Source organism: Phyllostomus hastatus, unplaced genomic scaffold (assembly GCF_019186645.2).
Source record: "Phyllostomus hastatus isolate PE091 unplaced genomic scaffold, TTU_PhHast_1.1 phas_contig_17, whole genome shotgun sequence".
Taxonomy (NCBI): Eukaryota; Metazoa; Chordata; class Mammalia; order Chiroptera; family Phyllostomidae; genus Phyllostomus; species Phyllostomus hastatus.
The window spans coordinates 1,228,435-1,254,460 of NW_025333664.1; the positions used below are offsets into that span (position 1 = coordinate 1,228,435).

General features: G+C 68.0%; 1 protein-coding gene across 1 annotated transcript in view; it reads right to left on the bottom strand.

Annotated features, from left to right (window-relative positions):
- The window catches only part of CDH4 (cadherin 4), a 158,349-nt gene that overhangs the window by 20,811 nt on the left and 111,512 nt on the right, over positions 1-26,026 (bottom strand). The window contains exons 3-6 of the mRNA XM_045833384.1: positions 23,420-23,637; positions 14,948-15,130; positions 10,211-10,366; positions 7,452-7,596 (exon numbers count right to left, since the gene is read on the bottom strand). Coding sequence (XP_045689340.1) covers positions 7,452-7,596; positions 10,211-10,366; positions 14,948-15,130; positions 23,420-23,637 — 702 coding nt within the window. The remainder of the gene's footprint in view (positions 1-7,451; positions 7,597-10,210; positions 10,367-14,947; positions 15,131-23,419; positions 23,638-26,026) is intronic.

Below are 26,026 nucleotides of genomic sequence, written 5' to 3' on the forward strand. Positions count from 1 at the left end.
GAGCCCGAGCTCGCTCTCCTGGCCCGGTGGGCCCCCAGCACCAGCCCGGGCGTTCGCCGAGGCTCAGCCGGCCCCACGCGGAGTGGAGGGCGGCGGAACTCAAGGGCACACGGTGGAAAGCGGGCCCGGGCCCAGGCTGGCTGTGCGGACGGCGGGCACCGACCCCCTGAGGGACACACGTGGGGACCAGACCTGGAAGAGCCCCCGGCGGGGACACTGGGCACGCGGGGCGTGCAGCGTCGGAGGGGCGAGTTTGGGGTGCGCGTGGGGCGAGTGAGGCCTGCACTTCAGAGCCAGGGGCTGGGCGCGCGGCCCCGCCCGCCCTCAGTCGGTGCCTCGGTTTCCCCGTCCACACACTGGGGCACCCCGGCACCCGCCTGTCCGAGAGCGGCCCTGGCAGGTGCTTTGGTGTCCGCTCTCCCCCGCCCGGGAGGCCCCATGGGGCCTGGGAGGGGCGCCCCGGGCGTGGGAACCCCGTCTTCCAAGCTGATTTTCCTCAGCTGGAAAGTCCTGGTGCAGAACGCGGGGGCGGACATGCCACTCTGGGGCCAGGGCTTACTGACGGGGCCCTGGTCAAACACTGACCAGGGGTCTGAAGTCTCTGCTGGCTTCCCGGTCAGAAATGATGGAATCTGTCAGGTTGGAGGTCAGCCAGGACACCTCCCCTCGCTGTGCTTCCTGCCACGGGTCCTGGGCCCCGCCCCCTGCGGCCCCGCCCCGCCCCCGCGGCCCCGCCCCCACGGGAGAGAACCGACCACAGGAGTTCCTCCTTGAGCCCGGATGGTAACGCCTTGGAATTGAGGCCGCAGAGCACGACTCCAGCTCGCTCTCTGCCTCCCTCTGCCTCCGCCGGCCCGTGGGGGGAGCGCGGGGAGGGGGGAGGGGGGTGGTGGAGGGGGAGGGGTTCTAAGCACGTGGAAACCTCAGCTCAGCTGGGTCACGAGCGGCTTGACAAGAAACCCCTGTGTCCCGCACGGCCCCCCGATTGGCAAACCAGGAAACCGGCGTTTCCGGGGGCAGCTCTCCCGAACCTCCAGAATCCCGGGCTCAAGTCAGATCTCCTGGCCCCCGAGAGAGGGTTCTGCGGACAGAGTGTGTGCGGGTGCCCGCGGCTCAGTCTGCGCCCGCCTCCCCCGCTGGCTCCGCCCCCAGGACGGCTGGTGCGAGGCTCCGCCCTCCGCGCTGCGGGAGGGGGGGTCTGCGCCCCGCCCCGCCCCGCCCCGCCGCCTGCGGCCCCTGCCTGGGGCAGAGGGCGCAGACCGACGGGCTGGCGACAGACCTGCCCGTCGTTTCTGGCTCATCACAAAATCGTGTTAGCTCTGGGCATCCACCTTCTTGGCTGAGCTCAGAAATCTTATCATTTTTAAAAAGATTGTATTTATGTATTTTTAGACAGAGACGGAGGAAGGGAGAGACATCAATATGTGGTTGCCCATTGAGCGCCCCCTACTGGGGGCCTGGTCTGCAATCCAGGCATGCGCAGATTGGGAATTGAACCCGCGACCCTTTGGTTTGCAGGCGGGGGCTCAATCCACACCAACCAAGGCAGGAATTTGATTTTTAAAACCAGATGACATACTCTTGATAATCCAGTTCAGTCATACTGCAAGCGCAGTCACACTATCAAGTGTGCTCACACTGTATCCAGCGCGCCCACACTGTATCCAGCGCGCCCTCACTGTATCCAGCGGGGTCACACTGTATCCAGCGGGGTCACACTGTATCCAGCGCGCCCACACTGTATCAAGCGCACTCACACTGTATCAAGCGCGCCCACACTGTATCAAGCGCACCCACACTGTATCCAGCGCGCCCTCACTGTATCAAGCGCACTCACACTGTATCAAGCGCTCCCTAACTGTATCAAGCGCACTCACACTGTATCAAGCGCGCCCTCACTGTATCCAGCGCGCTCACACTGTATCCAGCGCGCTCACACTGTATCCAGCGCGCCCTCACTGTATCCAGCGCGCTCACACTGTATCCAGCGCGCCCTCACTGTATCAAGCGCACTCACACTGTATCAATCACGCCCACACTGTATCCAGCGCACCCTCACTGTATCCAGCGGGGTCACACTGTATCAAGTGCGCCCACACTGTATCCAGCGTGCCCTCACTGTATCAAGCGCGCCCTCACTGTATCAAGCGCACTCACACTGTATCAATTACGCCCACACTGTATCCAGCGCACCCTCACTGTATCAAGCGGGGTCACACTGTATCAAGCGCGCCCACACTGTATCAAGCGGGGTCACACTGTATCAAGCGCGCCCACACTGTATCAAGCGCGCCCTCACTGTATCAAGCGCACTCACACTGTATCAATCACGCCCACACTGTATCCAGCGCACCCTCACTGTATCAAGCGGGGTCACACTGTATCAAGCGCGCCCACACTGTATCAAGCGCGCCCACACTGTATCAAGCGGGGTCACACTGTATCAAGTGTGCTCACACTGTATCCAGCGCGCTCACACTGTATCCAGCGCGCCCTCACTGTATCCAGCGCGCCCTCACTGTATCCAGCGCGCTCACACTGTATCAAGTGCGCCCACACTGTATCCAGCGCGCCCTCACTGTATCAAGCGCGCCCACACTGCAGCAAGCGGGCCCACGCGGGGCACGGCCCCCATCACCTGGGCTGCAGAAGCAGGAGGCTGCTGCCGTCCGAGCCCTCTGCGCAGGAGAGAGGCAGCTTGAATTTTTCTTGGCCAATGAGACAGAACGGCGGGACTGTCTTCTCACCTGCGGAGGGACGCCGCTGCCGGACATCGCTTTATTAATCGGGCTGACAGGACGGGGAGGAAGGCCGGGTGGGCCCTCCGGGGAGGTCAGGTGCGCGCACCGCAGGGTGCCTTAAAGGATTAATTTCACCAGCCTTAAATTGCGGTTTAATTTGAAAACTAATTCAGCCCCATAATTGGCTTTCTGCTCAAACCACTGAGGCTAAAGATTTAAATTCTTAATATTCAGATGACTTTCAAGTACCTGCGCCATCTGTGCGTCGGTCGGCGGCGCTCACCTCGGGGGTCCTCTGCCCGCGCAGAAATAAAACAGAGACGGGCCCGCTGCCGGAACGATCTGTCTAAACGCGGGCCCGCGTTCTGCAGGTGAAGATTTCTGTGACTTCGTCCCCCGCTCCCAGGTTTCTCTGCTATTTAACGTTTCGCGGGGGCGTTAATTTCAAAATGTATCACACCGGCTCTCACACCGTCACACGGGCGAAGGGAGGCAGGAATTCCTCTTCGAGGCTTCCTGAGAACAAGTGCGGGGGTGTCTGTCCTCGGGACCGGCCAGGGCCGGGTGGGGGCGGGGAGGCAGCCGCTCGGATTCCCAGCTGGAGGAGGTTTGGGCCGTGGCTGGTGCAGGACGCAGGGCTGGTCCGCTTGGGAGGCCCAGCCCTGAGCCCTGGGACAGCGGGCTGCTGGGCAGTGTGGCAGGAGAGGTGTGACTCGGGGGGTGGGGGCGGGGAGGTCGGCAGAACCAACGCCCACCTTGCCGCAGGACGCTGCGGTCTGTCTCCCTCCGCGCAGGGGCGGACCCGCCCGGAGGCCCCGCCCAGCGGCTCGCCGAGCAGCGCCCGGTGCGCGGTGCACCGGGTACCTCTCAGGAGCGCGCACTTCGCGTTCCCAGGTGTCCCTGACGCTCCAGGGCTCCCGTGGCACCGGGCGGGGGCCGGGCCTTCGCTGAGTGGCTGAGTGTCTGCCCCGCTGAGTACGCAGCGGCGAGGAGCACCGATCCCTGCCTGGCCCGGGGGGCACGAACGGGCGACACCGTGGCTGAGAGCCAGCAACCGGGCGGAGCATTAACGGACAACTTCCAGGGCTCCGGCCCCGCTGGGGACGGTGGCAGGGAGCGGAGGGAGGAGGAGGGGCCGGTGGCGCAGAGACGCGGGGAGGACGGCGGGAGGCCGAGGGCCCGGGAGACAGTCCCTTCCCGGGACCCTGGCGTCGCCGCCCCTGCCCAGCTGTGCGCCAGGCCGCAGTCTCCTGGAGACCGGACGGCCTTCCGCGTGAGCGGAGCACACGCGCGTCCAGAGCAGGAAGAACGGCTGCTCGGGAGCCGCTGGTCCAGGCGGAGGCCCGCGGAGTCCCGAGGAGGAGACGGAGGAAGAGGAGGGGTGTTCGCGAGGAGGGGGAGGGCACGACTCGGCCCCTGACCGGAAGGCGCCCCCGTGGGGGCAGAAAAGGCAACAGTGACGCGGACCCTAAACCGCGCTTGTAACTTCCAGGCTGGTGGCGACAGTGTGCGCTTCCTGTCCTCTTTGCGAACAGCTGTCTGGGATGCCGTGTTGCCCTCGGCTCGGCCCCAAGGTTACTTTGCCGTTTTTGTTTTTTTTCCCTCCGAAGGAGAGGGAACGGGAGGGAGGGAGACGGAGAGAAACGTCCATGTGGGAGAGACACATAGATCGGTTGCCTCTCGCGCGCCCCCTACTGGGGACCCAGCCCTGCAACCCAGGCATGTGCCCTGACGGGGAATCGAACCGGCGATCTCTCGGTTCGCAGGCCAGCGCTCGGTCCACTGAGCCACGCCAGCCACGGTGTATGTGTATGTGTACACATGCGCGTGCACACACACACACACACACACACACATCTGTCGTTTTCACATCCGGAGGTTTGAGGCCTGAGATGTACGAGGTGGCTCGCCTGGGGCGGCAGCTCCAGCTCCGTTCCAAAGGGGCCGCCTCCCGCCCCGGCCGGTGTGGCTCGGTGGACTGAGCGCGGGTCTGCGGACCGAAAGGTCGCCGGTTCAATCAATCCCCAGTCAGGGCACGAGCCTGGGTTGCGGGCCAGGTCCCCAGCAGGGGGCGTGTGAGAAGCAACCGACGTTTCTCTCCCTCCCTGTCTGCCTCCCTCCCCCTCTCTCTGAAAACAAATAAATAAAATCCCTTTAAAAAAAACACAAAGGGGCTGCGTTTCTATACATACGCGTGCATTGGCACACGGACTCCCGGGTTCCTTGGGTGGGTGAGGGGCTCTCCTTCCCGGAGAGAGGCGCGCTCGCACGCACAGCGTGAGCTCGTTCCGGGGAAGCCCCCGGCCGCGCACCGCCCTCTCTGCCCCCCTCTGCCCCCTCTCCCTGCCGCCGGCACCCAGGAGGGCCGACGGCGGAGAGGGCCCTGGCGCCCCGGGTTTCGGGTCAGGGGCGCAGAGGCCGCCTTTCCGACCCGTCTCTGCGCTTCTCCAGGACAGAGCACGTTGGAAGGAGCCCGGGGGTGGCGGGGGGGCTTTCAAGATGGGCGGCACCCCGGGGGGCGGGCGGGCGCCGCGCTGCGGCGAACAGGCGGCCCGTGGGGGCGGAGGGCGGAGGGCGGAGGGACACCCGGCCCTGGGCGAGGTGGCTCTGGGTCTCAGCGCCGGTCCCCCGGGGGCTCGGGGTCCACCCCGGCAACCTGCCAGTGCGGGACCGGCTCCGGGCGGCGGGCGCCGAGGACCTGAGGGGGAGGAGCCGGCCTGACCTGCAGCCCACACCCCAGCGCCGAGTCCCCGCCCCGAGAGGGCGTGGCCCCTCTGCCGGTTCTGCCGCTCCCCCCCCCCCCCCCGCGCGCCCGGGAGGTCTGGGCCGGCCCGCCTCCGTCATTTACCTCGAGAGGGAAGGGATGCGGACACTGTGTCCAGTCCCTGGGGTCTCCTGCCCCCAGACGGCCAGGTGTGCTCTGTCTGGTGTCCCCCCCCTCTCGCCCAGACCAGAGTGGGCAAGGACCTTGAGCTGGGTCCCAGGCCGTGCGGTACAAAGAGGGGCGCCACACTCCCCTCATAGGGTGGTTCTGGGACCCGAGACAGGCTCTGGGGTCCCGCGTGGGCTCTGAATGTCAGTCCCACTGGGGCCCAGCACAGTCCGGAAGGGCACGGGAGTGTGTGGGAAGAGAGGGCCCATCCCGGGAGGGATGCCGCCCCTGCCCAGCAAGACCTTGGCCGCCCTGGGGGGAAGGGTGCTGTGGGGTGGGCCGACGGGGACCCCCCCTCCCCAGGCCTCCGGCTTCTCCGGGTGTCCAGGGGCAGACACGGCGGTTTGCTGCCTTTGCCCGTCCAGTACGTAAAGCCAGAGACACGGCGGGGTCAGCCTTCTCTGGCAACTTGTTCTAAAATATCGGCGTGGAGGTTTGATTCCGGCAGGAAATCCGGACGCCTTCATGGAGCCCCCGGGGTCTCGAGGAGGGAGGCCCCCGCCCCAAGCCCAGGGGGCAGCCACCAGCCCGTCTCATTTGTTTTCGGTGCCTGCCCGCCGACCATCTGCCCGCCCGCCACCTGTCCTTGCCCCTGAGGGGCTGTGGGGACCGGCCGTCCAAGGCTCTGGCAGAAATAATGTCACATCCCTGCCCCTTCGCCGGCGCGGGGCCGGCCCTCGGCTCGCGATGCTGAGACGATCGATCAAAAACGCAGTCCGTCTTGTTGAAGCAGCCGCCTCGGAGACAGAGCTGTGACAGCTGCCGCTGGCGCTGGAGTGACGATACCTGTTTGTCCTTGCTGCCCCAGACGGGGACGCGCTGACCGCCCACGGGAGCACAGGCGGTCGGGGGGGCCGGCCTGAGCCCCTCTCGCAGCCAGGCCCCACCTCGGTGGGCCTGTCCCCGCAGGCCGGAGCCAAGAGGCCCCCTGCGACCGGCGCTCCCTGGACAGCAAAGCACCCCCCGCAGGGAACTCGGTTTCACTGTGGTTACGCCCCACGTGGGGCGGGGGGTCCGCCTGTGTGTGCCGGACGCTCGTGGTTCTGCGGACCCCCCAACGACAGCCGGCGTCCTGTGTGTCACCGGCTGCTTCCAGGGGCCCCACGACCCTGACACGTGGCCTGGCCCCCACGTCCAGCCCAAGCCGGACGTTTGTCCCCAGGACAGCCCACCCCTCCCCCTCAGGGGACAGCAGCGTGGGGCTGTGCTTCTCAAACTTGGGCGCCCACGGAGGTCCCCGGGGCGGCCTGTCTGGCTGGGCAGGGCCCCACCTGCAGAGCGTCCGCACCCGCGGGTCCGGGCGGCGGGGCTCTGTGGGGGCCTCCTGCCCGCAGGGGGTGCACCTGGCCCAGGGGCGGAGGTTCCGGCATCGGCGGGGGATGCCGACCCCCACCTGCACCGCGGGGCCCCGGGCCGCTCACTTTCCTGCTTGGGCCCTGAGTCCCGTCTCTGCCGAAGGGGAGAGGGGGGGCCTCCCCTTCCTTGGCCCCAGCCCTCCTCTGAGCCCCGATCCTCCCACAGTTCTGCTCTCGGCCTGCGTGTCACCTCCGTGTCGGGGTGCGGGGGTCCCCAACCTACAGGGCTCCCGTCCGAGCCGCACTGAGACAGGCCATGCCCTAGGCCCAGCCCGTCTTCCCTCTGTGTCCCTGTCGGGGCCGCGGAGGCCCCGCTCCCCAGCGCAGCGCCTGCATGTGGGGGGGCACCCAGTGGACCCCCAACAGGTGGGCTCATCACCGGGCGGGGCCGGGGCCCTCCCAGACCCCGGGGCCCGGGCTCACCCGGCTTGGAGCCCTCGTCCACGGAGCCGTTGTACACCTGGTTGAGGAACTCCGGCCGGTTGTCATTCATGTCGATGACGTAGATGTACAGGTCGATGGGGTTCTCCACCTTGTTGCCGTTCATGTCCACCGCGTGCGCCCGCAGCTGCAAGCCACGGGGACAGTCAGGGCCGGCGCCACCCCCTCCGGGGACGCTCCTGGCCCGCCGCCTCGGGGGCGGGGTGTGGCAGCTCTGACCCCCAGGGGACGGGCTGGGTGGGCACGCAGGGGCTGGGGACCCGTCAGGAAGCGTCTCTGGGCCTCAGTCCTCCCCTCTGCGGGAACGGGGCGGGGGTTGGGACCTGCAGGAACAGTGGGCCGACCGGAGGCCCCGGGGCCGGTGCCACGGGGACCCCCAGGCCTGCTCGGGGACCAGTCCCTGCAGCCCTGACGACCGAGTGCCCGTCCACCTGCGGCGGCCGCAGAAAAGCTGCCGGGGCCAGTCCGGGCTTCAGTCCCGCTCCTGAGCGGTCAGGCCTGGGGCAGACCCAGACCCTGGGGTCTTGAACTTGGACGGGGCTCAGGTTGGCTCGGGGGTCTGCCATGAGTCCACCCTGTCGTTCTTCCACGCCCAGGCTTCTCTGTTCTTGGGGCACCACGAGGAAGCAGATGGCAGCCTCCCGCTTTGTGGGGAAGGGGCCCGGCAACTCACTGGGACCACCGTCAGGGCACAAAGGGAGGGCGCCCCCTGAACTCGGGCTGGAGGGGTCCGGATGGGCTGCTACCCCTTGATTTTGGGCTTTTGTATTAATCAATTAATCCCCGGCCCCCCCCCCGCGCCCCCCCCTCCGAATTACTGTTCACTGCATCAGTACCCCCCCAGGGCCCATCTGTGACCATCACCCCGTGAGGCAGCGGGGCCTGGCCTGGGCCCCTCCTCCAGAGGGAGGTGGGCACCAGAGAGGAGAAGCCAGCTGTGACGTGGGTGCAGGGCGGCCACTCTCTGAAATTGGGAGGAGGCCAGGCAGGCTTCCTGGAGGAGGCGATGTTGGAGTTGAGCCCTGACGAAGGGGCAACCAGCCGATGGCCTGGGCCCAAGGACCCTTTCCAGGGAGTCCTTGGGAAGCCAAGCGCCTGAGGAGGAAGTTAACCGGAAACTCCAAAAGTGAGTTTTGGGCTCACGGTTTCCAGGAAGTAATTAAAGTAACAGGAAAGAGGCCTTTCCCCTGGGCCTGGGTTCTCTCGGGAGCTGCCTTGCAGCAGCAGGCGTTGGGCCGGGGCGGGGCGGGGCGGGGCGGGGCGGGGCGGGGCGGGGCGGGCCCTCCCCAAACAGGCTGGAGCGGCGGCAGACCCGAGGTGCTTCCGCACGGCCCGGGTGCCTGCCTGACTGGCACCGGGGAGGCCCATGGCCATGTGCTCTGGCGCTGCCCAGACCAGCAAGCTAACGGCTCCGGCTTTGCCGTGATGGGAGAATCTTAGATGGGAACATGGGTGCTGGGACCCCTCCTGAGGGCCAGGAGGGCTGGCCGGGGGCTCCTCGGGCAGATCCCGGGAGACCCACTCCCTCTGCCGTCTGCAGGTCCTGTCTCCCCCCGGCCCCCCCCCCTGCCTGTGTGCCCACCTCGGCCTCTGTGTCTCCGTCTCTCTCCTGCCTCCGCATCTCCTCCCGCCCTCTCCCCAGGCCGGTCTGCACGAATCTGCAGGCAGACTCGGGGTGGGCTGGACCGGACCTGGAGCCGCGCAGTGCCCATGTGCTGGGAGCACATGGCCCGCTCTGGGGGCCTGCGGCCTGCCCAGAGGGCCGGCTCGCGCCGCCGGGCTGGTTGGAGGCCGCTGGTGGGCTCTGTGCGCCGCCGTGCAGCTCGCGGTGGGCGGAGCACTGGTCAGGCCACCGCTCCCAAGGCCTCAGCCCTCCAGCCGGAACGCAGAGCCCGACCTCGGTCAGGCCCAGCAGGTTGGGGGCGGCCCCCCGGGGAGAGGAGGAGGAGGAAGAGGAGGAGGAGGAGGAGGAGGGAGCTTTCTCTGCAGCCCCGACAACAGGAACGAGTCAGTCTAATCTCGAGCAAGGTGCCCTCGGTGGGCAAGCGGCCTCCTGCGGGGGCCGAGTGGGGCCGGGAGCTCGGATGCCGGTGCGACTGTGGGGGCCTTTGGCCACTCAGGGACGGAGACGGCCTGGCGGCACCTGCCCAGACACGGTGGTTTGGGGGGACGCTGCAGGGTGGGGGCGGGGGAGCACTGTGCAGAGACCTGGCCTCGCTGATGCTGGGGTGGGGGGCGCTTTCTCTCCCCTCCCCCTTCCTCTCTCCTCACTCGTTCAGTGGGTGTCACGGCCCCACCAGGGGCTGAGCGTCCCTGTCCCTGCAGACCTGGGACCCGGGAACCCAGAAGGGCCTGGGCTGGTGGGGGAGGGGAGAACAGGGCCAGAGGGTCGGGAGCCCAGGTCTCCCGGGCCCTGCCTCGGGCCGCAGCCCGTGCCCACCCTTGTCCTGTGGGCTTGGAGCAGAGCCTGGGGGGCGCTGGCCCGCAGGGTGGGCGTCACTGGAGCGCGAGGGCGAGAGGCCTTGGCTTTCACGGTGCCCCAGGTCCCCTCCCCTTGGCCCCCACGGCTGCGTCTGCCGGCCCCGGAGGAAAGGGGGGCTGGTCCTCTAAGGAAGCCCCTCACCTGCACTTCCACCCCAGGGGGGAGACACAGGCGCGAGCTCTCGGTCCACCCCGACCCCCAGCCAGGGCCCTGGGCGCGGCCTCCCGCAGGGCGGGCGGGGCCGGGCGGAGGCACTCACGTGGTAGGAGGCCCGCTCCTCGCGGTCCATGGGCCGCGTGACGTACATGCGGCCGGACATGGAGTCGATGCTGAACACCTCCATGGGCGGCTGGTCGGCGCCCACGCCCGTGACGCTGTAGCGGATGGGGATGTCGTTGTCCTTGTCCGACCGGATCTGGGGGGGGAGGGGGAGCAAGTCAGCCAGCGGCGGCTGGGGGGGGGGGCTGCACGTCCCCGCCCACGCACCTGCCCTTCCTGCCTTCCCGCGCGGCTGCGGCCTCCGCTGGCGCTTCCACCGCGCTGCCCGTCACCAGGGGCTTGCTCAGTGCCCCCCCCACGGGGACACCCACTCCACGCGAAATGCCCTGCGGGGAGCGGGGGACACACGGGGGGGGACACAGGACGGCCCAGGCCCCGACGCGAGGTCCCCAGGCTCACCAAACCTGAGCACACGCACGGGCAAGAGGACAGCAGCCTCTACGTGGTGTTGAGGGGGAAAGTGGGGACCCAACGCACCTATTTACGCCCCGATTCTCACCCGCGCGGGAAGGCGCGGACGCACTGGGGCGCGCGGAGACGGAGAACGCAGCCCGCCGCCCTGCTCGCGGGCCGTGGGGGGTGGGGGTCAGCCCCCCAGAGCCCGCCCTCTCGGGCACCTCCCTGTCCTGGCTCAGCGCCCACGGGCTGTGCCGACTGCACGTGGCCGGGGCTCTGCCTGTGTCCGAGTGGCCCCCAGCGGCCCGCCCGGGGTGGGGACGCCTCCTTCCCGCGCCCCCTCCCTGGGCTTTATAGCACCCCCTCCTCGTGCTGGCCTCGGTGCCGCAGGCCCCTCCAACTGGGCGCCTGCCCGTCTCCACGCCGGACTCCGCCCCCCGCCTGCCGATTGGTCCCCGGGCGGCGGCGCCCCCAGGGCCTCTTCAAGGGGGTGTGGCCTGTGCCCGGTCCCTCCGCACGGGGGTTCCCCCTCCGCGGTGTGAGTTTGTCTACCCTGGGGGCTCACGCGCCACGCGCCACAGCATTTAGGACTGCGGGGTAATTTGATTTCCGAGGCGAGCCAGCAGCCGGCGTCGTTTCTGCAAACCCTCTGAGCAGGGACGGAAGGACGCCCTCGGCGCGGGGGGAGAGGTGGCTCCGTCCGTGTTTTATTGCCGAGTGAAGGGCGCCCCGCCCCCGGGACCGCGCGCCAGGGCACCGCCACTGACACTCACTCCCCAGGTCCCCTGCCGGCCCGAGGTGGCTTTCGGTGATGGATGGGCACACATCCACTCGGAACGGGAATGTCATCTTTTGCTGCCGTTTGGGGGGTTCTCGTCTCTGTAGGCCCAGAGAGGGCGGTGTGCCATTGAGCAGTGGTTACGCAAAGTGTCCTCTAAAATAAACTCGCGCAGATAAAGGAGAGCCGATTTAAAGAGCGGCACCAGGGACGTGACAGTACACGCTGCATCCGACCAAAGGTGGGCAGCGGGAAGGGGGAGCGGGGATGGCCCCCAGGGCCAGCGAGACCCCTGAGGAGGGGCTGACGGTGAGCAGGGCCGTGGGGGGCACCAGCCTTGGGGGGGGCAGCGGTAACGGGGCAGCCGCTCCGCGGTGCCGCGCGGGGTTCCGCAGACACTCCCTGAAACGTTCCCAGACGTGGCGCGATCTGGGGAGCGCAGAGCTGGGCCGGCAGGAAACCCGTCCACATCATGAAGATGGAGAGTCGGTCCCTTCACGCACCCACAGTCTCAACACGCTGTCCACGCGGAGGCTCTGCCCCGCAGCAGGGCGCTGCGGCCGCCACAGTGTGTCTTTGCGCGATCCCCAGCTCCGCCCTTCTGCACCTTTCCACCGCAAACACACTCGGGCCCAAGGAAACAATGTATGGTCAGAAACCAGCCCAAGGAAACGATGTATCACCGCAAAGGGGCCCAAGGAAACATGCATCCCTGAGCTTCCCGCTCACGGTCCGGCTCTGGAAGCGCAGACCACGCTGTGGATGCAGCGTCTTGCCCCCAGACCGGGGGTGGGGGGTGAGAGCCCTCGCAGCTGTGGCCCGCCACCTGTCACCTGGCCCGGGCGTGCTTTCCAACCCACTGCCGCCCGCAACCGACGTTGGACACAAGGTTCGGCTACAGGGTCTCGGAGTGACCAGACCAGGGCGGGGGCCCCTCTCCCCGCACCCGCCTGCCTGCAGTGCACTTCCGGGTGGACCGGGGCCTGCTGGCCGGCCGGCCACCTGCACGCTGGACACGCATTGGGGCCTGGATCACCGTGTCTGTGGTGGGCTCACCGGGGGTGGCGCCGGCCCGGCTCGGCCCACCCAGCACGGGTCTGGAGCGCCTGCATCGGGCCAGGCCCCAGAGCCCCCGCCGGGTGGCGGTCCTTTACCGCAGCAGCGGACGGCATCAATGGCAGCGCGTCCTGCGGCTGCGCTGAGCCTCGCGAGACATCTCAGGGCTGACCAAGAGCCACGTGCACACAAAAGTCTCTGTCGCCCTTTGACCCGAGACACCTCCCAGTCGGTGTGTCCCACGAGGTCCTGGGAGCCTGAAGAGTCGAAATTCCTCAGCGAGTCTGCCCTCCCACGTCTGTTTCCTTCCCCCAGGGCTGCCTGGTCATCACGGCGTGGCCCATGGCCGCCGGGCCTCCCAGAGGCCAGCCTCACCGGGGGTGAGGGACCGTGGCCCCCCGGCCGGGAGGAAGGTGCTAACAGCGGGGGGGGGAGCTTTCCGGAGCCGGCAAGCTGGGCTCCAATAGTCTCCAGCTCACACCTTCCATACCCGGGGTCCCCGGGGTCCCCGGGGTCCCCGGGGTGGGCGTCCCAGAGCGAGGCCCGCCGCCCCGACTGTGTGAACCCGGCGCAGACACCGCTGCGCAGGGCGAGCCCGGCCCTGCCTGCGGCTCCGGGACACGGAGAGAGACCGGGGGCCTGGCTGCCTCGCTCCTCCTCCCGTGGCTCTGTCTCCCTGACTCCGCTCCCCACGGCCGGCGGCGCCTCTGCACAGGCTGCCCCTCAACCTGGCCGGTGGCGCCAGACCCCCCCCCCGGCCCCCAGGCACCTCCCAGGCCCCTCCCCAGCGGGGCGGTGGGGGCATTTCTGCGGCCCTTCAGGCTCCTGTGTCAGAAACAAACGCGAGGGTTTCCAAGTCATCTCCTGTGGCGGTTTCCAAGCGACCCCGGGGTCGGAGGGCTTCTCGGTAGGTAACAGAGACCTTCCGCTCCCAGAAGCCTCATCCGGTTCCGGGAGCCCACCTCCTCTCCACACCCCACGCCGGGGGCCCTGGGGGAGAGGGCCCTCCACCCTGCTGTCCTCCGGGCCGAGTGCCCCTCCGCCCACCTCACGGCCTCAAGGGGCGCCGGTGCAGAGACACGCTGAGCACACGCGTGTCCCCGGCGGCGGGCACCCCAGCAGCTGCCTCGGGGGGGAGAGAGACCCCCTTCACGTCTTCACCGCTCGCCCCAGGAATTAACCAGCCGCCGGGGGGAGGGCAGGGGGGTTTCCCGGTGGTCCCAGAGTCTGCCCCGGCGCAGGGGGGCGGGGAGGCCCGGAAGCCGCAGGAGCTGCCTGTGGCCGGTGTTTGGGGGGGGGGCCGAGTCGTCACATCGTGGGGCCGTGTGACAGGCCGGAGGACGAGGTTTTTCTCCCGGGGACGACGCAGAGGAAATGGAGGGGAACCACGCACAGACAGTGGGCTCTGACAGGTCGCCTGGCTTCCCGCGGCCGCGAGGGACGACCGTCCGCCATCCACGGCTGGCTGGGCGCCTCCGACTCCGGGGCGCAGGCCCCCAGGACGACCCCGTGGCCCCCGGCAAGCCCCATCTCCCGCGGGCAGACTCCTGACCGACATCCGTCCGCGGACAGGCGCCCCGGGCCAGCGGAGGGTGGCTCGCCGCCTCCCTGGCACGCGTCTCGCCTTGCGGGCCCCAGCCCAGGACACGGGGCGTCGCCCCAGGAGCTACACCAGCCCCGGCCCTCGTCCCACAGGCCCGGCCCGGCTGCGTCCGGGCTGGGAGGTCAGCGAACTTTTGCGATCGGAGGGGAGGCGGCGTGACGGGGGGGCGGGGAACCCTCCGTGTCCGTCAGTCTGAGCCCGTCCGTGTCGTGCGGGGCGAGAACCTGCCTTGAACGGTCCTCTCGAGCCCCCTCCCCGGTCTGCACCCCCGCGAGCTCCCCGCGCGTCTGCTCCAAGTGGCCGCTGCCACACCGAGTGGCCGTGTGGGGACTGCCTCCCAGCCTCACCGCCAGAGCTCCCCTCCTCCCGGCCTGGCTCTCCGCAGGCCCCGGCGGTGGCTGCCCCAACCTCTCGCCTGTGACAACCTCCACTCCCGATGGGAACGGGCTTGTCCCCCAGCCGCCCTGCCTCCGCCCCGAGTCTGGGGCCAGTTCCCACAGTTGCCCCGGACAACCTCTGGAGTTGACACATTCTGAACTTTTAGGGGACTCGGCGACAACAGACGCCCTCTTTTGAAAGCTGGATTCTATCCGCACTCTGGATCTTGCCCACGTCAGGTCCGATGCACCTGCGTGAGCTGCCCGTGGGTTCCCAAAGCCCCGGGTCCGTCTGCGCGTGGAGAAGCCCGGGGTGGGGGGGCAGTGCAGGCCCGGGTGCTCAGGGGGGAGCAGAGAGCCGGCCGCCTGCCAGTAGGTGAGGGGGTCTCCTGGGGGGAGCAAGCCCGTCAGACCCGATTGGCAAGGTCTGTGGAGCGGAGTGGGGGGGCTGGGGCGCCGAGACCCCCCACGCACCCACGCACCCACGCACGAGGGGCCCGCGCTTACCCGCACCAGCTGCTGCGGGAAGGGCCCGCGCGAGTTCTCCGGCACGTTGATGGGTGGGATGACCCAGTCCCGCTTCTGTCTCCGCAGCCCGCTGGCGCGCGGGTGCGGCGGCCACGGGCGCAGCGTGTCGCCCGGGGGCTGCGCCGGGTCCAGGGCTGGAGGCTTCCTGCCTTTCGGCGGCGTCTGCAGGGCGGGGGAGAAGAGAGACGGAGGAGTCGGTCAGGGTCTGCGTGGAGGAAGAGGCGTCGGCGCAGAGAAGCCGTCGGAGATGGGCAGAGGAAGACCGGACGGCGTCGGAGCGAGGGGCCGGGGGTCAGGGGGGACACCAGGGGGGGGACCCCAGCTACACACAGAAGGAGGTCCCAGAGCCACGTGGGGGAGGAAACCACAAACAGGAAGAAAACGTAGTGAACTGTTTCACCAACGGATGGGATCCGAGCTTTTAAATCCTCCCAGACGGGAAAAGCCACGCAGCAGAGGACGAATACATTTTAACTCAGAACCTTGTTTGTGAAACACATCCTAAAAGCAAGCGAGGAACACGGAACCCTTGGTTCCGGATGAACCTGACCGAGGGTCCACAGCCTCACTATGTGAAGAGTTCTGCCCTGGCTGGCGTAGCTCAGTGGCTGGAGCGCGGGCTGTGAACCAAAGTGTCGCAGGTTCGATTCCCAGTCAGGGCACATGCCTGGGTTGCAGGCCACGGCCCCCAGCAACCGCACATGGATGTTTCTCTCTCTCTCTCTCTCCCCCTCCCTCCCCTCTCTAAAAATAAATAAATAAAACCTTTAAAAAAAAGTTCTTACAAATCGACAAAAACTTGGATCTTTTTTACAACCGGAAAAAAAGACGTGAATAGACACGCAACAGCGAAGTGAACAGAAAGGACTGATAAACTTCTGAGAACGCTCGTGTCTCCCAGGAATCAGACAACGCACTTGAAGGATGGGCCCTTCTCGCCGACCGAACCGGCAGGATCAGCCACGCCAGACCCTCAGCCCCGAGCAGCGGGCCCTGGGCCAGTCCTCGGGGGGCGATGGTGGGAGGCGCCTGGGGCTCGGTGGAGGCAGCCCCGGGACAGACCCGCGCTGGGGCTTCCCCGCCGGCCCCGTCTCACCGTGCTAGGCTTGCGCTCGCACGCTGGCAGCACCATTACGCACTGAAGGCTTTCCCAGGCCAGCGCGCCCCTTCCCCTGTGGCCCGTGGGGTGCACACTGTGCCAGCCCCTGCCCCGGTCGGTGACAGATGCCGCCTCGTGACTAGTCCCCCGTCCTGACGGCACCGTGTCCGGATGAGCCCGGCAGGGCTGCGTGTAGGACAGTCCTGGCCACGCGGTCTCCCCCGGCTGCTTCCCACGCCCGCGGGGTGGCCGGTGCCTTGTGGGCCCGGAGGGCCGCCCCCGGTCTCCGCCCGGATCCTCCCCAGCGCCAGTGCAGGGGCGTCGGCATCTTCGCTTTTCGGGGCGTCCCCAGCACGCCAGCTTCCGGGGAGCTCGCTGAGACGCTCGGTCTCAGGTCCCACCCGCGATGCACTGCCGGGGGGGGGCGGGGTCTGTGTTTAGGGGGCCCTCCGGGTGACCGGTGTGCTCCCCAAACTCCCAGCCTCACCCGAGGCTCCTCTGCCCACAGGTAACGAGGTTCAGCTGTCCCCCAGAACCTGCCCCGGGGACGGGCGCTGGTGTGTTTGTTCTCGAGCCTGGCCGGACGGATCCCGCCCCACAGACCACGCGCGGGACGAGGCGGGAGCTCCGGCTGCAGGCCTGGCCTCCGGGGGCCGTGGTGCTGGCTGTCTGTGGGTCGCCACGTCCCCGCCGTGTGACAGAGCAGGAGCCCAGGCCGCCTGACCGTTGTGGACACCCGGGTGCCAGCAGCAGCTCCCGGGGTCCCTGTGAGCTGGAGACTCAGAACCTTAAAGGGCCTTCACAGAGCCAGTAAGGAAACAAAACCCCTGCTTTACCTTCGCTTGCTGGGAAGAGTTTGCGGGGCGCCAGTTCCCCTGGTGTTGTTTAAATAAACCGCCCGCATTTGCTGCTATTTTAAAGCTGCGAGACAAATGTTGTAACAAAATCTGGCGAAAGCCGACGGCAGACGGGCGCTGGCATCGGCCGGGAAGACTTGCCCGGTTCTCTGGGGAGAAGGTCGAGGGTGACCGGGAGGGGGGACCTGGGTGGGGAGCGTGTCCTGGACACGCGGTGACCCGGGCCACCCTGGGCGTGCAAGGGCTGGTGCAGACTCGCACTGTCGGTGAGCACGGCTCCCGGCTGCTCTCAGGAGTGTCTCCGAACTAACAGGTGACACCGCCGAGGTCCCCGATCGCTCCTCTGCCGTGTGTCTGACGGGACGGCAGCTGCGTGGTGGGCAGCAGTGACCATGTGCCCTCTGCGTTACTGTTACTGAGCATTACACGGGTGCTTGTGACGTGTGTGTGTGCCCGTGTCCATGCACACACAGACGCACACGTGTCCCCGGTTCAGGGACACACAGGAGCTGGGACACAGGGGGTGGCGTGTCTCCCAGGCGCCCACGGCGCGGAGGCCGGACACTCCCTGGCGAAGCCCTCACCCTGGTCTGCTTCTCAATCGGCCGCCGTTCACGAAGTGTTCCCCCCTCAGCCCCTCTCCCCACGGAGCCGCAGCCAGTTCTGCCCGGAGAGGGACTCGGTCTGCTGGTCGCCGAGGTGGGGGGTGACCGGGGGGGTGGGAATTACTCGGCTGGGGAACTACGTGGGCCGGGTGGCGCTCTCCGGGCTGCTTTCCCGGCCCAGCCTCCGTGCGGACGGCCGCCCGTGCAGATGTGCAGATGGAGTGCCAGAGCCCGCCCACCCAGGGGCGCTTGGCTGCTCTTCAGGGGCAACGGCAGACGGGCTCAGGAGGACGGGAGGAGGACGGGAGGACAGCGACAGTTCTCACTGGAAGGCCGAGGCCCGGATTCCGCGGGCCAGTGGCCTGATGCCCAACACCCCATGGTCACCTGCCCCCAGCCCAGGCCTGACGACCCCAGCAACGAATGACCTGGGGGCAGCTCCCACCTGCCGGCCCGGCCCCTGCACAGGGCCCTGTGTGCCCCACCCCCGCCCCTGCCCCGGGCGGGGCCGCTCTCTGTGCGGGACTGGCCAGGTGACGCCCCCGGGGCACATCTTTGTCACCAAGGGTCCCGTCCCACCCTGGCTCACAAGTGAGAGACAAATAATGCAGAGCTGGCCTGGGGCAGGCTCACAATCGTCGCCTTCTCTTCTCCTGAAGTAAGAGGCAGGACGGTGGGCGGGGCGGACGGCTGGGCCTGGCGGGAGCTGCAGGGAGAGCTGGGGCTCTGGGATCGACGGACCCGGCGGGAGCTGCAGGGAGAGCTGGGGCTCTGGGGTCGACGGACGGGGCGGGGCGGGGCGGGCGTCCTCCCAAGCACAGGCCACCGGACATGGGCGTCCTGCGGCCGTGTGTGGGGGCCTGAGGGTGAGGGTCCCCCGTTCCCTGGAGGAGGCAGCCCGGCAGAAGCTGCTCCCTTCGAGGGCCAGCCCAGGAGTGGGAGCCCCTCCCCTGCTCCCCACCCCTGACCTCCCCTCCCCGGGCACCCAGCTGGCTGTCCCCAGTACAGCCCGCTGGCCCTGCTCTCCTTCCCACCGACCTGCCCGGGGTGGGGGGCGTCCCACCTCCACTCTCCGGCCCAGGCGACCGGTCATGCACAGACGAGTTGCCGCCCTCCGGTCCGGCCACCCCTGGGGGGCTCCGAGGTTTGGGTCAGCGGGGGCCAGGCCCTGCCCTGATCGGGCCTGCTGACCATGGCCGCTTCTCTCCAAGGGGGGCTTCCTCAGGACGAGACCCCTGGGAGACGGGGCGCTGCTCCCAGCTGGCTCAGGGTGGGTGAAGGCGGGTGGGCTCACTCCCCAGACACCACGGTGGGTGGGGGCTCTCCTGTGAGTCCCGCTCCGCGCCACCCCTCCCTCACGGGGGCGGGGTCAACAGGCTTCAGTGAGGGGAACGGTGTGTCCCCCCTTGTGTCCCCCCACCCCTACCCCCGCTGCTGACCGTCACTGAGGAAAATTGGATTTCTTTAAAAAAAAGGCACTACAGTCTGCATGCATAGCTCACTCCTGCATCTCCGCCTTCCGTTTCAGTCGGCGTTTGGAAAACCGCAGGTCGCGCTCACCTGCAACCACGGGCAAACGCGTGCATTGAACATGTTTAACGGGGCCCTGATGCCGCCTGCCATGCCAACCGGCTGGTTTCCATGGTAACCAAAGACGGACAGAACGCCGCTGCGTTTAACACACACGCACTGAACAACCGGAGGACACCTTCGCTCCTCGCAGACAGACACGGGGACCGTTCTGAAGGACCGGTGCGTGACGACCGAGCGGCGCGTCTCCACCCACGACACTGCCGCGGCCCGTGCGCCGCGCCCCGCCCCGGCGCCGCCCCGGCCCGCACTTCTCCCTGGAGCGGGGCTGCCTCGGGCTTCCCCACCGAGGTCGCGCAGAGAACGGGCTCCTGAGTGAGCCGGTGTGAGCGCGTCCTTGCGCACCCACTTGGGAGGGAAGTCCTGGGGCCCACGCTTCCGCACCTGCTGCCCCCCACGCCCACGGCGGCTCTGGACGGCGGGGGCTGACCCGCGCCCGCCTGCGGCTGGGGACCGGGGTGCCCAGAGGTCCAGGGACAGGCGGGAGCCTGCGCTCAGCACCCGGGTCCTCTCCGTCCCACGGCCTGGGAAGGTGGGCGTGGCCAGGAGGGTGGGCGTGGCTCGGGGGTGCGAGCGGCCCTGGGGAGCAGCGTGGACGGGGTTCTCCACGGCCAGGTTGCTCTCCAGCACACCAAGACCCGCGGTGCCAGGGGACCCCGCGCCTGGCTGCAGACCGGGGTGCCCCCTCCGCACGGCCGGCATCCGGGGCCCGGCAGGGTGTGGAGCGGCACCCTGGACCCCCGCCCCTCCCGGTCACCCCCCCACCCTTTCCCGGCCGTGGCGGCCCCAGTCGTCGGTCTCCAGGCCCCTCCCCCGCGCGCCCCGGCCGAGGGCTTGCTCCGCGGTCCTCCGGGGAGTTGCTTCGGGGCGCCTTCGGTGAGAGCTTCCTCAGACAACCGCAAACCCCTCCTGTGAAGGAGGCTGTGTTTCCAGAACCTTCTGCCAACAGGAGCCTTGCTCCCTGTGCGCCCATCGGAACTCCCCACCTTGCCCAGTCCCAGCCAGGGAGCTCTCTGCGTTGCGTCAATTAAAAAAAAAAATGGGGCCCCGGCTGGCATAGCTCAGTAGATTGAGCGCAGGCTGTGAACCAAAGTGCCGCAGGTTCGATTCCCAGTCAGGGCACATGCCTGGGTTGCAGGCCACGGCCCCCAGCAACCGTACATTGATGTTTCTCTCTCTCTCTCCCCCCCTTCCCTCTCTAAAAATAAATAAATGAAATCTTTAAAAAAATGGGTTAAAGTTAGTGTTAGCACTGTCTGTGCTGGGGGGGGAGGGCGTGTCGTGGTTCCGATGTCCGGGGGGCTCTGGGTGTCCCCGCGGTGGACGGGAGGTTGCTGCCGGTGTTTCGTAGACCCCCCGTCGAGGGATCGAGGACGGTCCCTCCCGTTCTAGCTGGCTGAGCGTTTTCGTCGGAACGGGGTTGTCTGTCCCGGTCAGGCTGCGGGCGGCCCTGCCGGTTTCACCCTTGGTCTGCGCTGCATCACCCGGTCGGCTTCCCCGAGCGGAGCCAGCCTCGCATTCCCGGGACGGACCGTGTGGCCACGACCTGCCCTGGGGACACGTGGCTGGATTCCCGTGGGGCACATTTTGCTTAGTTTTGTTTTTCCGTTTACTCACGAGCAAGGCTGGCCCACGATGACCTTCTCTCCTGCTGCCCCGTGGAGGGTTCGCTTGGTCCCGGACACAGCACTCGCCGGCTCCGGGCAGTTTTGGCAGAACGCCTGTGTGGGGGCTGCCACCCCCTCGCTCAGCGTGGGGGCAGGGGACTCGGGGTGACTTCTCACTGCTCCTTCGGGGGCGCGGGTGGAGTCCACCTGCGGGGACGTGGCGGTGCGGGCGCTTCTTTGCGACAAGGGTTTTAATTTAAATTTTGTTTGGGATGATGACACACTTCAGGTTCTACTCTCACGCCAGTTTCGGTAAGACGAGTGTTTCCGGGACGTTACCCGTTTCTTCTGCGTCTGCGAACCCGTCGGTGCAGACTGCGCACCATGCCCTGACACAGCCGTCCCGCCGTCCGGGACACTGGCCGCGGCGCCCTCTTCCTTTCCGGCTGCGACGCTTTGCGATTTCCTGCCTGGAACCCGTGAGGCTCAGGAGCTCACAGAGGGCACCTTTGTCCCTCGATTCTCTCTACTCTTTCCTCCTCGTGGTCTCACTACTTCCTTCCTTCCACCTGGGGCTCCGTGTCCCGGTCCTTCCACAACTCCCTGACAGGAGTGCTCAGATGGCTGACTTTCCGCCTCGTCAGAGGGGCCCCGACTCCAGCCCGCGGCCCGGGGCAGCGGCCGCCTTCGGGACGCTGGGCTCCACGGCAGCTGGCCGGTCCCTGTTCCGGGACACGGGCTCCCCGTGGGGCAGAGGGGCTGAGGTCACAGGGCTCGGCGCCCCCAGCAGCGGCCCACGGGGGCGTGTGGGTTAGACCAGTTGGTGCCTCTCGGAGCAGGGCCTACGTGACATCTCAGAAAGCGGGGGCGGGGAACTCGGTTTGCAGTACGGACACGGGGCCGGCTGGCGGCCGCCGAGACTCTGCCGCCACCTGTGCCGGCCTCCTTCCCGCACCCAGGGCTGCGGCTCAGCGGGACGCTCTGCCCTGCCGGCCCAGAGCGGGGATCGGGGGTCGGCTAATTGCGATCGCCTCCCCGGAGGATGGGGGTGGCTAATGGCATCAGAAACCTCTCCGTGAACACGCCGAACGAAGAGCTGTTGTTATGTTTCCAGTCAGTGCCCTTCGTCTGAGGTCCTGGGGAGGCCTTCGGGGGGCCCCTTGCTCACAAGACGCCTGGAGTCTGCGGCGCAGAGGGGACAGCAGGGTGGGAGCTGCTCCCCCGTCCTTGCGCCCACCCTGCCCCCTGGAGGGAAGGGCCCTGAGTGGGACCGAGGCCCCAGGGAGGCCGCTGCCCCCCCAGCCCCCCTGCTCACTGCCCTCCCTTCAGGGTCAGGGCGGGACTCGTGACAGTCACTCAGGCGAGAAGGAGAAACGAGTCCTCTGTCCCGGGGCGAGGCCCTCGCTCTGGGGGGCGCTGCTGTTAGAAGCGCGTGGTGACGTCTGGTGCCAGACACTCGGGGTGTCCTTTCCGGCAGGGCCAGCTCTGCCCCGAGAATGCTGTGACCCCAGCCCCCACTTCCTCTGCTGCGACCTGAGCCGAGACCCCGTTTCCCCGCAGCGGGTGCCCCGGGGCCCCTGCCTCCCGGAAGCTCCGGGAAGAGGGCTCCTCGGCTGACCGGCTGACCGGTCTGGAGAGACGGCTGACCGTCCTGCGAGAGGCTCTGGGCAGACCCAAAGCCGGGGTTCCGGTCAACTTGGATTAAGCCTTTGCTGCCTGCCTGAGGGCCCTTTTCTGAGGGACCCGGTGAGGCCAAGGTCACCTTGTTCTGCTGCAGACACACACTGTCCTCTGCCCGAGAGCCCCACGCTTGGTGTCACACATACACGGTGGCCCACGGGCTCCTGGGGACCGTGAGGGGCTCAGCACACTCCCCCCGCCCACCGGCAGCCCCCGCAGGCAGCTGGACGGGAGCCCCTGGCCAGCTGGGTGGGGGTGTCTCCACTGGCCTGGCAGCCCCCACGCCCGAGGCCACCGTTGCTGCTGAAACCTGGGACGGCAGGAGGGGACGGGACCTGGTGCCCCTTGGACAGGTGAGACACGACACGGAGGGTTTGGGGGCTGACCACGGGCTGCTGGGGCACGGGGCGACAAGGGAGACCTTTGAGGACCAGGGGAGGTGGGTGCACCCCACTCCATCCCACAGACAGGGCCCCGAGGGCAGGTCGGGGAGCTGCCATCACAGGGTGGGGTGGGGGCCTCTGGTTCGCGTGTGTGGAGCCAACTGCCCCTCCCCGGTCCCTCCCCCCCACCCCGCCTCCTTCCCTCCTCCTGCTCCCCTCCCTCCCGTCTCCTCCCTCCCTCTGTCTCTCTGAATCACTCTGACACCACCCGCTCTGGCCGTCCGGCATGGTTGGCCACGTGGGCTCTGTCTTACCACCACCCATGTCCCCCAAGCCTCGGGAGCCCCCAGCCTCAGGTAGCAGAGACTGCAGCGTGGGCCGGGCCCAGCACCCGCTGGAAACGTGGTTCCCGTGGGAACTGTGACCAGGACCATCAGGGTGGTGACAGCAGTGTGTGTATGTGTGTGTGTGGAGGTGGCCCTGCCTCAGGGAGGTGGGCGGTCAGAAGGGACCCCCTGCCAGTGCAGCCCACTGAGCGGTCCGCCTGTCCTCAGGGAACGTACAGAGATCCCGGGGCAGCGACCCCGGGGGAAGGACGCTCACCACTCCTGCCCGTGTGGTCCCCCTTACCTGGTGTCCGGACGAGGTCTGGGCCACCAGCAGCCGCACCTCGGCGTCCCACTGCTTGGCCGTCTGGCGGTCCCATGCGGTCACAGTGAAGGCCACCTCCCGGGAGGGGATCCACAGCTCCCGGGCAGCGAAGACCGTGCCGTCTGCCCCGACTTTGAAGTCCACGCTGTTGGTCTCATACTGTGTCCCCTCCGTCCCCGGACAGCTGCGGAACTTGACTGCAAGAGGAGGGAGAGAAGGGTCAGGGCCCTGTGGGTGAGGGGCGGGGCGGCGGCTGCAGGGGCGCCCTCTGAAGCGGCAGGCTCGGGGTCCCTAACAACAGCAGGAATCAGCGACTTAAACCCCGTGCTGACTCCCGGTGCTGGGTGTCCCTCTTCTCCCGGGAGCACACAGAGGCCTTGGAAACAGGAAACAAAGCCCTGGCTGGTGTGGCTCAGTGGGCTGAGTGCTGGACTGCGAACCAAAGGGTCGCTGGTTCAATTCCCAGTCAGGGCACATGCCTGGGTTGCGGGCCAGGTCCCCAGTAGGGGGCGCACGAGAGACAACCACACACTGATGTTTTTCTCCCTCTCTTTCTCTCTCCCTCCCCCTCTCTAAAAAATAAAATAAATAATAAAATATTTTAAAAAGAAATAGAAGTGTTGCTTATTAAAAACGAAACAGGAAACGGGAGACCAGGGACGCACTGGTGAGAAATCTGAGGGGCAGCCGTGTGGCCTCCCGGCCCGGGGCTCTCTGGAGTCGGGGGCTGGGCGTCCTCCGCCTGGACGGCGGCTCCCTGGCCCGCGGGCGGTGGGGCGGCTCGCAGGGCCCTGTCCCACCCGGGGCACGGCCGAGTGCATGCTGAGGCCAGCGGCTCTGAGCGGAGCTCGAACTGCCGCGTTCTCCGGCCTGTTTACTCCCCAACATAAGCCCGACACCTGCCGGGGCGGCGGGGCGGCAGGGCCAGAGTGGGACCGGCAGAGCCGAGGGGCAGCCGAGCGCTCCCTCGGTGGCCTGGACACGGAGTGCAGGCAGCGGGGCTGCCCACTCCGCCGCAGGCGCGATGCTCGCTGCCCAGACCTGAGTCAGGGACCGACGGCCAGCATGCCCGCCCCCCCCACGGCCAGCAGGCGTCCCTCCGCGGGAGGGTCCCCACTCGGCCCACGGGGCCCATCTGTACCCACGCGCTGCTGTAAATGACGCGGCACCAGCCGCCGGCGTCGGGCTCTGCCGACGGGAGCCACGGGCGAGGTTGCCGAGTGTTTACGAAAGCGTGGGCACCTCAGCAAGTGTGGGGGGAGGCCCGGGTTCTGAAGCGATTCCACTGTCACAACACACGTGACTTAATTACTGTTTATTTCCGAAGCGAAAAGCCAGCCCCTCGCCCCTACGCGTGATCCGGTGTTTTCCCTCCGCCCACCGCGTTTCACTGTCGCCAGCACCGAGACGACACGCAACGTGTGTGTTCCTGCGTCTGGGACGCCGCACCTCGGCGGCCCCCCCCGTGTCGGGTTAACACGGAGGTGCTTCTCCCTGGGAAGCCAGCAGGTGATCCCGCCCCATCTGGCTGGAGAGAGTGCACGTGGGGGGTCGCCAGGGCCCCAGGAGCGGGGTCCCCAGGTGCGTGACGCCGGCCGAGGTCACCCGTGGGCCGAGGCTCCGTGGAGCTCCCCCTCGGCGAGGGGGTGACCCCGTTTTCAGGGGCGGGGACATCCCGGGCTGCGTTTTGGGTGCCGCTCACCCCACGGTGAACAGACTAAGGTCAGCAGCGGCCCGGGGAGCCGGTTGGTTCTGACGCCCGATCGTCACCGGCTCGGACAAGAGCGGCAGTTCTGTGACTGCTGAGGGATGAGCTCGGAAGGCGTGAGCCGGCCCCGTGTTCTGCCCAAGCGGATCCCCGACGACACTCGTGGGACCGGGCCGCCCGGGGAGGGCCCGCGGTGCTGCAGGACGCGGCCACGCCGCGTGTGGTGCTGACAGAGCAGGCGCGGGTGCGGGGGCGTCGGAGGCAAATGTCAAGCCCGCCGCCCTCCCGCTGGTCTGCCGCTTGTCACCCATCTGAGCGGGAAGGAGATAGGCCCTCGGAGCAAAGGCCCTGGCCCAAGGTCGCCCAAGGGTGTCCATGCCACCAACAGGTGTGGCCCCTGGTGCCCGGCTCTGGGGTCCACTCGGGAAGACAGGACAGACGGAGGCTGGGCTGGGAGGCGACAGGGAAAGGACCACACAGGCCTCTGTGGGCCGCCGAGAGGGGCCCCGACCAGGCTGGGAGTCCCCGGTGTGGGGGTGGGGAGCCCTGTAGGGTGTGTGGGGTCAGCCAAGAGGGAAGGGCCACCCGCGTGACGCAGGGGCGGTTCCGGAGGTCCAGCAGCCCCTGGGAGTGAGGGGTGTCCTGAGCAGACACCCCCTTTTGGGGGCCAGCGTTAAGGGAGTGCGGGGAACCGGTGGGGAGGGGTCCCCGCCAGCGTCTGAGTCTGAGGGTCACGCCCACCCGACCCCCAGCGTGCACTGCACACAAGCTGGCTCTCGGCTGCGCAGCCGGCACCTGCCCCTCCCTTTCTCCAGGAATGCGCAAAACCTTCCTCCAAGAAATCACCGTGTCCCCCGGCCATCCCACCGGCTTGCAGC